The sequence below is a fragment of the Rattus norvegicus genome, chromosome X (genome assembly GCF_036323735.1).
Source record: "Rattus norvegicus strain BN/NHsdMcwi chromosome X, GRCr8, whole genome shotgun sequence".
Lineage (NCBI taxonomy): Eukaryota > Metazoa > Chordata > Mammalia > Rodentia > Muridae > Rattus > Rattus norvegicus.
Window position 1 is genome coordinate 52,157,841 of NC_086039.1, and position 13,522 is coordinate 52,171,362.

The window sequence follows — 13,522 nt, forward strand, 5'->3', positions numbered from 1 at the left end:
ACATCCCTTGAAATCCTCCCCATGTCTTCTTACAAAATTAATTCCTATATGTATTCTATATGAAGCATATGTATGAAAATCCAAAGCTAACATTCACAGAAGAGAGAAAAAATGCAAGAGTTGTTAATCTGAATGTTTATCCTCTTTAGAATGACTTTCCTGATCCATCCCTTTAAGTGAAATTTTAATACTTTTGTTTTTCTTTATAGGATAATGGTTCAGTGTAAGTACACCATGTTTTCGATATTTTTTCATCAGTTGCTGGACAATAGGCTGACCCATTTTCTGACTCTTGTAAATACAGAAGCAGTGAACATTCATGAGCAGTAACTTCAATAGTAGAATATGAGTCTTTGAGAATATGGAAAGGGTGGCATATCTGGATCATGAGGCAATCTCTTTTTTAGCTTTCTTAGGTACCTCATCACTTATATGAAGAGTGACTGAAGTACTTTTCATTCAGACAACTGCTCTTCACATCTACACCAGCAATTCTTGCCATTTGCTTTGGGGATCTTAGCTGTCCTAAGTAGAATAAGATAAAATTTTGAGGTAGTTTATATGGATATCTTTGTGCTGGCTAGGAATGTTGAACTTTCAAAATGTTTTAGACCATATGTATTTCATTTTTGGGAACCCTCTCACATTTAATTACATTTTTAATTGGTTCGCTTGTTTTCTTGTTTACGTTTTAATGGGTGGGGGCTTCTTTTCTTTTATCCCTTTTCTTTTTTCTTTTCTTTGTTTCTTTAAATTTTATTTAATCTTTTTTTTTGCAATCTAGATTTTATCCCCCTCCAAGTCCACACTCTGACTTTTCCACATTCTATAGTTCCCCATCTCCATTTTTTCTTGATGTTTAGTTTTTCTATTTATTTTTATTTTGTACATTCTTAATGATATTTTTCACTTATACACCTGGTAAAAAAATTTACTTTGTTAGCTGCTGCTTCATTCAAACCATGAGGTCTTTTTCTACTCAGAAGCTTTTGAGTTTTCAAGTAATTTTTAAGAACCTACCATATATTAGTTGTTCTCTCTCTGTCTCTGTCTCTGTCTCTGTCTCTGTCTCTGTCTCTCTCTCTCTCTCTCTCTCTCTCTGTATGTGTGTGTATGTGTGTGTGTGTATGTGTGTCTATTGTGTATTATAATTTACTCAGAATACACGACCTCATGGATAAAATTTTATTTTATTGGTAATTTTTAATAAGGCAAGAAATAAGTATTGTTGCTTTCTATTGGTTCTTATCTGAGATATTTTTTTTTTATTTCTCTCCCAATCTGAAGTAGTCTCCCATCTGAAATGGAAATTGCACCAACATTTAGTTAGACACTGGAATTCCTTATTAAAATGTAAATGTTGTCTTTGAAGGATAATCACTTTAAACTATTAACACATTTGCAAGTCTGGTTTACAAGTAAATTGCGTGTAATTGAGCTTGACCCAGAGGAAGTAGGTAGGTTTTATAATGTAGAAAGGAGAGATCTACATGAGACAGTTTATTCTGCAGATATACAACCTTACTTTTCATACAGGATTCTATAAACCCTAGCCTCTGAGACATAAAACTTACAACAAACCATGCCAATTCAAATTACCTTGCATTCTGCTTTCAATGACACAATATCATTCTCATAAATTCATTTTTTATAAAATATGAAATTCAGCAAAACATTTTTACAGTAGTTTAAGTATTTCAAAAGATTGTATTTATTTACAGAAATAGGTAAAATTTTGTATATGAGTTATTGATCAAATGATGATCATTTTATGGTGAATACCAATTTTACTTTGTAGGTTCACATAAAAAACTTTTAGATGATACAATATGTAGGAAAGAAGTACTAAGAGTAAACATCCTCTCCCTTGCTGTATTTTCTATATAAGGTCATAACTACTTTGTGAGCAGTTTATTGAACACTACTTCAAGGTCTCAAACACAGTAGCCTATTTAAAATCATAGAAATGAGGGCAAGAGTTTTCAATGCTTTTGCCACATGATTTTTGTGTCCCTAAAACACTGAACATGGCTAATTAAAGGCAAGGTGATCTCATCTATACCATATTTTCATTTTAAAATAATTTGTCCTTGTAAGCTTGGCCCACATATCAATATGACTTGGGTCTAAATTTAGTTATCAAATGTTGTCATTATATGTTTATCATATATAATTATCTAAGGGGAATCAATAATAATGCATCTTTCTATATTATTTTAATGATCTATAGGAAACTCGCCTCTCTTTGAAGACCTTTAAAAACTAGAGCTAAGGAAACTTGTTTAATAGAACTTGTCTTTCCAAATTCTACTTTATTTGTGACCCATCAATATGAATTTAAAACCTGCAGTCATATTTTGGATGTATGTATCAATTTGTTAGACCCCTTAAATAATGTACAATACTTAATAATGACATTCTGAAATAATAATCAGAGAAAAATAAAAAGACTTCACTTGAGAATACACAGGACTTCATGCAATTGCTTAATCTACAGATGGTCTTTATTTTGAAGGTTTGGTATAACTTCCCTTTTATAATAATACTAATTAAATATCAAAACTTACACCAGCAATGTTTTTTAAAAGGGTAATGTTTTTGCTAGTTGTAAGATGTTTCAACACATTTTTCTACTGTACACATTCACACACACACACACACACACACACACACACACACAGGGCAGGGAAGTAGGGGTAGCAGGAGGGAGAGGGAAAAGAGGATAGAGCGGGAGAGGGAAAGGGAGGGAGGGAAAGAGAGAGAGTTATAATATGGCATATAGTATAGCATTTTTCATTCTGGTTAACTTTGACCTCAAAGAAGCATAAATAGTCATAGGCATTTGAAGAAAGAATAATTTAAATCATAAAAACATTTTGTTTAAATCATACAGTACATAATTTTTTTCAAACAAAATTGCTTTATCTCATATAGTTAGATGGCCATTCAATAAAATTTAAATTAATGTAAATACATGATAACTAAATTTTTGAAACACTAACTTTAATAAATCATAAATGATATGTCTACCTACTTTCATAACTCAAATTCTCAACTATTTTTGAGATAAGTACTACAAATCTCAAGTTTTTCCTATAATGGTTATTTATAAACAGTGCTTAGACTCCTCATTTCTAAATAAATATAGAAACTTTTGCACTAGCTTTTGAATATTATTCTTCTGTTGATACAAAAATGAAGAAAGTATTTTATTTTTTCTGTGTATACATAGAAATGGCAAAAAGACAAGTAATATAGTTTCATATGGTAATATCATGCTTCCTATTGATATATGCATATATGTAGTAATATAATGTGGAAAAGAATATTAATAAAAACAAGTCAAATTTCAAAAGGTTAGACAGGATTTACACACATCAGAATTCAGAATGATATAATTACCTAAAGCATAGTTAATGAAATTCAAATGAAAAGGCTTAATTTGAATGTGAGTGCTTGTATTTTGCATAAAGAAGAGAAAATGAACATGATACTTCTAATTACACTGACTTTATAATAACTGCCTGAAGTTTTTATGAAACCAAACTGAAGGATAGACACTGCATTCATTTCTTCCAGTGAATATCTGCAAAGCTTTGTCAAAATAATCATGTACACTTAAAGAATAAATAGGAAGTTAGAACATAAGAAAATTATGATTTATTATTATATGTAAAACTACAGCAAATTGAAAATTTTGAATGTTCAAAGTTTATGAAACAGCCAATTTCTAATGATATTGAAAAGTTATTTGAGTTATTTTGATATCTCAGAAAAACTAAAAGATGTTCTAATGTCCAAATGATCTGTATTCCTAAAATTCTGCTCTGTATGGCAGTTGAGCAATGAATTAATGAATTGCTAATAGTATATTCAAATTACAAAACTTTTAAAAATATCCTCTCAAAATTCTAACTGAACCAGTATCCTAATTAGAAATGTTTTCAGAGTTATAATCAGGATATCATATTTTTCTTATAGACAAATAAAAACAAAAATTATTTAATATCAGTTGTTTATGATAAGCATAATTTGCAACATTTCATAGTCAGATGTTTTAATATTTCTTTCATTTTCCTTGAATGCTCTTACCAAATTTAAACTTTAATACTTGTAATTATCTCCCCATTATTGGATGAATACTATATATATTATATATATATATATATATATATTAGAAATCTTCAGTAGTAGGTTTCCATATGACTTTTTTAAAGATCTTAAGAACAAAATAATCACCTGTCTACATAGCATATATGCATGTAATAATAAATTTGTTTGACTTTTGTGATAACTCTCTTACGTAGTGTGGAACATGTCAGTACAAATTTCATATTCAAATACATAGTTAAATTATTTATATATGTATGTGCATATATATTAAATTACTGAAATGCTTGATTTAAATTGTAGAAATTGAGTTAAGATTTTAGAATCTATGGTTAAATTATAAATTGTCTTCATCAAACTCAAGCTTAACTTTCTCTGATCATTTTAATTGCATGTTAGAAATGCATATATGTTATCATTTCATTGATGATGAAGAAAAAATGTGTCAAGAATTTGATTTAAATATAACCAATTTCCATGTGATTTTAAAATGGACTTGTGCAATTCTGAGTTTGCTACAACATCACTTAGATTAGACAAATAAATTAGAATAAATTTTACTTGTCTGTCATTCACACATTAAGTATACAAATCCCAAACCTGAGCAATTAAAAAGGGTCCACACTAATCAGCCTATAGATTTTACACATCTTGAGTTGAGTTCTGTGAATGATCCCACATCCATTTAGTCATGTTATTGGAAATATGTGTGTGGCTCTGTCAAAGAGACAGCAATAATAAAGAACAATGTTAACATGTTATTGTTTGAATTTCCCTGGAGAGACTTCAACTGATGCCTTCAGCTGACCTCATCAATAGGCTGCTGGCAGTTGATCAATTGAGAACAAAGTTACTGGGAGAATAATTTCAATTACAAGAGTGTTTCTGCCTATACTGTAGGACCAAAAGAGCAGAGGTCATCCATCTTTCTGAATTTGCATGCCAAGTCGCATTTACTCAATGTTTTTCTGAAGAATGGGGAAATAAGTACTACGGGCAAACTCAAAAACTGTCTGGAACTTTACTAACCTATGCATTTGGACATCAGTTAAGAAAATGTAGAATTGACAGACATTCGAAGACGTTGGGGATTTCTGAAATAGTAGGCATTTTAAGTGATCCAAACTTATTTGGCAGTTTAATTAGCAGATTAATTTAATAACAAGATAGCACTGGAGGCTGGAGTCAATATCTGCTTATTGGGGACAAGGTACATTTATTTATTCTTGATCAAACCATTTCATTGAATCCTATACCTTAACCAAGACTACAAGAAAACAAATAGTGTTTCTTTTATGAAAAGAACAAGAGTTATAATTAGACAGTAAAAGGTATTTCTGATATTGTGCTTTTCTTAGAGTCAAACTGCCTTCTTCCCAACTTTATGACTCTGGTATTTCATCTTCTGTGTGGAGTGTTAAAGTGTATGGATCTCATCAAAAATGTTTTTGGGAGATGAAAATATGTGAATAGAATGCATAACAATTTTACTAGACATCATGTAATGTATTAATTTCTAATCCCTTTCTAGCTCTCTGTCAACAATATACTGGAATCAATATAAAGGCCCTTTTCATTATTAGAAAGCTAAAAATTGTTCTTTTATATATCTGTACCAGCACACTCTCCATGAAGAAACCATGGTAGTGACGACTGAAGATATGCCTTTGGATGTTTCTTATGTGCCTTCTACTTATTTGACCGAGATCAGTCATATCTTACAAGCTCTTTCAGAAGTGGAACAACTTCTCAATGCTCCTGAGCTCAATGCTAAAGATTTTGAAGATCTCTTTAAGCAAGAGGAGTCTCTTAAGGTAAATACACAGATCTTTCCTTCAGCTTTTCTGGATGGTTACTGCACCTTGAAGAAACTTTTACTTATTCTTGAAATTCTTTAAAAAAATACAAGATTGCAAGTGACGTATGTACTAGATATTTTAAAACATTTAGACTTGGAAGATGGCTTTCAAAAAAACTAGACTAAATAGAAATAGTTCACACATTCACTCAAGGCAGAATCATGATGCAAGTTTTGTTTAACTGTTTATTCATAGCTAGTACATTACTGCAAATTATCCTTTCCCAGTGGGAAACTAACTGAGACTTAAATTGTACATAGTTTACATTTCCTTATTTCATTTCATCTAATATATATATATATATTTCATTTTAAGTTCATATAAAAATATATAATTATAAATAGAATATAATTGAATAGAATTTAATTATATCAGCCAGGTATGGTGGTATACGTAAAAACAACATGTGTGGAAGATTGGAGCAGATAATATCCTTAAAAACTTTCTTTAAACCACCACCCAAAGACTTCTTGCCAAGTTGAACTTTTTCCAAACAAATAGCAGCCTGTGACTGAATTCTGAACCATGGCAAAGCATGATGAAGTAATAATTTATGAATTTTAGTAGGTAGTAGATATAGGTAAATGGATGTATAACTCAGAAAATCATTCATAAAAATGTGTGTCTTAAGATAGTTTTGCCATCTTATACTTCTAATGAAATATATAGTATGGTCACAGCTTGATACATGCCAGAACAAGAAACAGAATAGTGTAAACAGATGACTTTGCTATCAGCAGCGTGTGTTAGCTAAAGTATTTTGTTTGCTAAATTATTTCTTCGGAACTTGTTCCATATCATATATTTTCTGTATAAGTATACAAATAGATAATGTCGTTTGTTTTAGAAAGCAGCATTTTAATATCTTGAGTGATTTGGATTTAATGTCAAACATTAAATCAAATATGCTATAAAATTATACACTAAACTGAGAACTTGATGGATGTCTGGATCCAGTACATCTGCTTCACTATGGTGATGCTATCTTAAGATCTTTGGAGTAAAAGTCAAATGCTTAATGTGTATGGTAAAAAGAAGCATCTCAAACATTGGATAAAGAAGACTTGCCTGCATATAACATTATTCACATTAACTAATCTCTTCTGACAGCACAGTTTATAAGCTCAGTATTGTCATTCAATATGCAAAGTATTAATAATAGTTAAATTATTTTCCACTGCTATGTTACTAAGCATATTGTTCAGAAGTGCAGTGACCATAAACTTACTAAGTTCCAAGATAAATAACTTTGATTCAGTATGCCTTATTGTTTCATGCTCAAAATGACAGAACATTCAGAGTTATTCATTGGTTCATCTTGATACATATACTACTTTAGCTCAGTTTAATTTTGGTAGGATTGAAGAAGATATTTTTCTAGGTTTAATTTAGCTGGATTGTTGAATCCTCAGGAGGTATAATGATAGGCATAATTCCACATTTCTCAGAACAAATTTGCAACAAGAAATGGGCTTCCTACATTCATTGTTTTTTTTTAAATGTGAGAAAGTTTTAAACTTGATCTTTTCAACAAATACGTATTTCCTCTTAAAGGCATCTATCATTGTAATTATATAAAAGTGTAAATGCAGAGCAAAATTTACACTCCCGCTGGTTAAAAAGCTTTGAATTTAAATTAAATTTTATTTTATTCTTAATACATTTACATGGATCAAGTTACAAACTCTATCACACAATGTTAAAGCTAAATCTACATATCCTTCCTTTCTTTCTTTCTTCCTTCCTTCCTTCCTTCCTTCCTTTCTTTCTTTCTTCCTTCCTTCCTTCTTTCCTTTCTTTCTTTCTTCCTTCCTCCCTTCCTTCCTTTCTTTCTTTCTTCCTTCCTTCCTTTCTTCCTTCCTTCCTTCCTTCCTTCCTTTCTTTCTTTCTTCCTTCCTCCCTCCCTCCCTCTCTTTCTTCCTTCCTTCCTCCCTTCCTTCCTTTCTTTCTTCCTTCCTTCCTTCCTTCCTTTCTTCCTTCCTTCCTTTCTTTCTTTCTTCCTTCCTCCCTTCCTCCCTCCCTCTCTCTCTTCCTTCCTTCCTTCCTTTCTTCCTTCCTTCCTTTCTTTCTTTCTTTCTTTCTTTCTTTCTTTCTTTCTTTCTTTCTTTCTTCTTTCCATCCCAAATGCTGCTCCCCCTCCTGGTCCTTCCTGGTCCTTTCCACAAAACCCTTCCCTTTTTCCCCAGAGAGGGTGGGCCCCCTGAGTATTTCCCACCCCAATCCTGGCACATCAATCTCTGCCACATTAGGCACCTCCTCTCCTGCTGAGGCCAGACAAGGCAGCCAGGAAGACTAAAGTGCATGTTTCCTACATATGTGCTGGGGCTCTTTGTTCTTCAATTGGTGGCTCAGTTTCTGAGAGCTCTCTGAGGTTATTTAAATCCATTGTTCTTCATGTGGGTTTCCTATCCTCTTCAGTTACCTCAAGCCTTCACCAAACTCTTCCATAAGAGACCTGGAGCTCCACAAATTTTAGCTGTGGGGATCTGCATCTGTTTCAGTGTATAGTTTGGTAGAATTTCTCAGAGGAGATAGACTTATGATAGACTTCTTTCTGCTTATTTCTTAAGTGTTTAGTACAAGCCATATAATGTGAAATAAGATATATAAAATATAAATTATTTCTTGAACACAACATTATTTTAAATAGCATGGATGATTTGAGAATGTCTGTTAAATTGGAGAACTGCCTAATCATTTAGACAGAGTAAAGATAAATGTTATTCTCTTATGAATGTCTATATTTAAAAGATAATGCATTGCTAAAATGTAAATAGAAATGAGTAAGAACATAAAAATAAGTAATAGATATTCTTAGCTTGCAGTAAATATTATCCATTTATATTATTTGTGTTTGATTATACATAAAGAGTAATAATATATGGTGGCACCATTATATTGAAATATATTAACATTTAGGTTCCCATGAGAATTTTAAATATTTGAAATACAGTCATAAAAATAGAAATTGTTCATTAAGGAGTCCAATTGGAAAAATCCATTCTTCTGCCACCATCTTTCAAACTTTACTGAATGTTTCCTGTAACTTGGTATCCTGTACACTCTTAGGATATAACCAACCCCTATTTGTCCATCAACTTTCCTAGTACAATGACTGGCAAATTCTAACAGCTAGTAATGGCTCTCAAAGATAAATATTTCTTAGTAAGAAAAAGTTTTATGTTAACAAAGTAACAAAGTATATTAAGACAACTTTGATACTTTAAACAATGTAAAGCTATCATCATAACTTACCCCCCAAATAAAACTGAAATGCATGTTTTATGAGTATAAAAATGCATATAAATTTAAGTATACTTCATATGTAAATCTGTACAAATCTAGGGTTACATTCACCAAGGCAGAAATAATGATTTGGCATCACTAAGATATGATTTTCAGCACTGATGACACATTACAAGTGATCCATATATTTATTAATATTGACCTGTTCCCTATGATGACCAACATCCATATTGTATACTAACAAGTATAGAAATTGTATCTTGTTTGTCTTCTTCAACACTGCTCTTGAGAGTAGTAGCTAGCTAGCACTTCTCTTGGATGGGAATCCGTACATCCAGGCATGGACTTTGTGGTACAAGGGAATATACATAAACATTTAACAAATAAATACTGCTTCTGGTTTCTGCCTGTGCCCAGAGCTGACCCTGTCCCAAAGCTCTCTATACCCAAATCTCATGGGGGAGTGAACTGGACTCTCAGAAGTGCGGACAACCCTGAAAACTCAGGGGAGATCACCATTTCTGCTCAGATTGCTGGCCGAAGAGGAACCTGCCTAGAACCCTCAGGACACAGGAACCTAGGAAGAGTCAGGGAGCGGATCCTTCTGCTCTCTTCCTGTGCCAAGAGCTGAAAGCCAATCTGCAGGAATGCTGACACACCTGAGAGCAGAGGTAAAACCACCATTTCTGCTCTGAGGGACTGGCCTGGATCAGACAGGACAAAGGAACACAGGAGCAATCTACAACAGGATCCTTACAGTTTCTGCCTACGTCCAGAGCTGATCCTGTGACACAGATCTCAGTACACAGACCATTATGAGAAAGCCTGTCTCTAGGACTGCTGACAAACAGGCATAAAGGAGGGTCAAACCACTGTCAGAGAGAGCAAGACCAGCTAACACCAGAGAGAATCAGATGATGAGAGACAACTACAGGAACCTAAGCAACTGAAACCAAGATTGCTTGGCATCATCATATCACAGTTCTCCAATCAAAGCAAATACTGGATATCCAAACATACAGGAAAAGCAAGATTTGGATTGAAAATCAAATCATGATGATGATAGAAGACTTTAAGAAGGACATAAATAACTCCCTTAAAGAAATACAGGAAAACACAGGTAAAGAAATAGAAGTCTTTAAAGAGGAAACACAAAATCCCTTAAAGAATTACAGGAAAAAAACAACCAAATAGGTGAAGGAATTAAACAAAACCATTCAGGATCTAAAAATGGAAATAGAAATAATAAAGAAATCACAAAGGAAAACAACTGTGGAGCTAGAAAGCATAGGAAAGAGATCACGATTCATAGACTCAAGCATCAAAAAAAAAGAACACAAGAGATAGAAAAGAGATACTCAGGGGTTGAAAATACCATAGAAAACATTGACACAACTGTCAAAGATAATGTAGAACACACAAAGGTCCTAACCCAAAACATCCAGGAAATACAGGACACAATGAGAAGATCAAACCTAAGGATAATAGGTATAGAAGAAAGCAAAGTTTCAAAAATTAAAGGGCCAGTAAATATATTCAACAAAATTATAGAAGAAAACTTCCCTAACCTAAAGAAAGAGATGCCCATAAACAAGAATCCTACAGAACTCCAAGTAAATTTGACCAGAAATGAAATTCCTCCCATCACATAATAGTCAAAACACCAAATGCACAAAAAAGAGCGAATATTAAAAATAGTAAGGGAAAACACCCCTTCATGATAAAAGTCCTGGAAAGAATAGGAATTTAAGGCACATACCTAAACATAGTAAAAGCCATGTACAGCAAACCAGTAGCTAACATTAAACTAAATGGACAAAAACATGAAGCAATCCCACTAAAATCAGGGACTAGACAAGACTGAGCACTCTCTCCCTACTTATTCAATATTCTTGAAGTTCTAGCCAGAGCAATCAGACAACAAAAGGAGATCAAAGGGATACAGATTGGATAGAAGAAGTTAAAATATCACTATTTGCAGATGATATGATAGTATATTTAAGTGATTCCAAAAGTTCCACCAGAGAACTACTGAACCTGATACACACCTTCAGCAAAGTAGCTGGGTATAAAATTAACTCAATTAAATCAGTAGCCTTCCTCTACATAAAAAAGAAATAAGCCGAGAAAGAAATTAAGGAAACAACAACTTTCATAAGAGTCCCAAATAATATAAAATACCTCAGTGTGACTTTAACCAAGCAAGTGAAAGATCTGTATATAAGAACCTCAAGCCTCTGACAAAAGAATTTGAAAAATATCTCAGAAAGATCTCCCATGCTCATGGATTGGCAGGATTAATATAGTAAAAATGGCCATTTTACCAAAAGCAATCTATAAATTCAATGCAATCCCCATCAAAATACCAATCCAAATCTTCAGAAAGTTAGACAGAACAATTTGCAAATGCATCTGGAATAACAAAAAGCCCAGGATAGCTAAAACTATCCTCAACAATAAAAGGACTTCAGGGGGAATCACTATCGCTGAACTCAAGCAGTATTACAGAGCAATAGTGATAAAAACTGCATGGTATTGGTACAGAGACAGACAGATAGACCAATGGAATAGAATTGAAGACCCAGAAATGAACCCACACACCTATGGTCACTTGATTTTTGACAAAGGAGCCAAAACCATCCAATGGAAAAAAGATAGCATTTTCAGCAAATGGTGCTGGTTCAACTGGAGGTCAACATGTAGAAGAATGCAGATCGATCCATGCTTATCACACTGTACAACGGTTAAGTCCAAGTGGATCAAGGACCTCCACATCAAACCAGATACACTCAAACTAATAGAAGAAAAGGTAGGGAAGCATCTCGAACACATGGACACTGGAGAAATTTTCCTGAACAAAACACCAATGCCTATGCTCTAAGATCAAGAATGGACAAATGGGATCTCATAAAACTGCAAAGCTTCTGTAAGGCAAAGGACACGTTTGTTAGGACAAAACAGTAAACAACAGATTGGGAAAAGATCTTCACCAATCCTACAATTGATACAGGACTTATATCAAAAATATACAAAGAAGTCAAGAAGTTAGACTGTGGGAGACAAATAACCCTATTAAAAAATGGGGATCAGAGTTAAACAAAGAATTCACAGCTGAAGAATGCCAAATGGCTGAGAAACACCTAACGAAATGTTCAACATCTTTAGTCATAAGGGAAATACAAATTAAAACAACCCTGAGATTTCACCTCACACCAGTGAGAATGGCTAAGATCAAAAACTCAGGCGACAGAAAATGCTGGCTAGGATGTGGAGAAAGAGGAACACTCCTTCATTTTTGGTGGGATTGCAAACTGGTACAACCACTCTGGAAATCAGTCTGGATGTTTCTCAGAAAATTGGACATTGAACTACCTGAGGATCCAGCTATACCTCTCTTGGGCTTATACCCAAAAGATGCTCCAACATATAACAAAGACACGTGCTCCACTATGTTCATAGCAGCCTTATTTATAATAGCCAGAAGCTGGAAAGAACCCAGATGCCCTTCAACAGAGGAATGGATACAGAAAATGTGGTACTTCTACACAATGGAATATTACTCATCTATCAAAATCAATGACTTTATGAAATCCATAGGCAAATGGATGGAACTGGAAAATATCATCCTGAGTGAGGTATCTCAATCACAGAAAAACACACATGATATGCACTCATTGATAAGTGGCTATTAGCCCAAATGCTCGAATTACCCTAGATGCACAGAAAACATGAAACTCAAGAAGGATAACCAAAATGTGAATGCTTCACTCCTTTCAAAGGAGAACAAGAATACCCTTGGGAGGGAATAGGGAGGCAAAATTTAGAACAGAGGCAGAAGGAACACGCATTCAGAGCCTGCCCCACATGTGGCCCATACATATACAGCCACCGAACTAGTTCAAATGGATGAAGCAAAGAAGTGCAGGCCGAAAGGAATCGGATGTAGATCTCTCCTGAGAGACATACCCAGAATACAGAAAATACATAGGCGAATGCCATCATTAAACCACTGAACTGAGAACGGGACCCCCATTGACGGAATCTTAGGAAAGACTTAAGGGACTTGAGACCCCATATGAACAACAATGCCAATCAACCAGAGCTTCCAGGGACTAAGCTACTACCCAAAGACTATACATGGGACTGACCCTGGGCTCCAACCTCATAGGTAGCAATGAATAGCCTAGTAAGAGCACCAGTGGAAGGGGAAGCCCTTGGTCCTGCCATGACTGAACCCCCAGTGAACGTGATTTTTGGCAGGAGGGCAGTAATGGAGGGAGGATGGGGAGGGGAACACCCATACAGAA

The 13,522-nt window shown here is 33.9% G+C and overlaps 1 protein-coding gene across 11 annotated transcripts in view; it reads left to right on the forward strand.

Moving 5' to 3' along the window:
- Positions 1–13,522, forward strand: part of Dmd (dystrophin) — a 2,367,748-nt gene that overhangs the window by 1,087,743 nt on the left and 1,266,483 nt on the right. For all 11 annotated transcript variants that reach the window (XM_063279795.1, XM_063279798.1, XM_063279800.1 and 8 more), the window contains one exon: positions 5,730–5,924. In XM_063279795.1, coding sequence (XP_063135865.1) covers positions 5,730–5,924 — 195 coding nt within the window. The remainder of the gene's footprint in view (positions 1–5,729; positions 5,925–13,522) is intronic.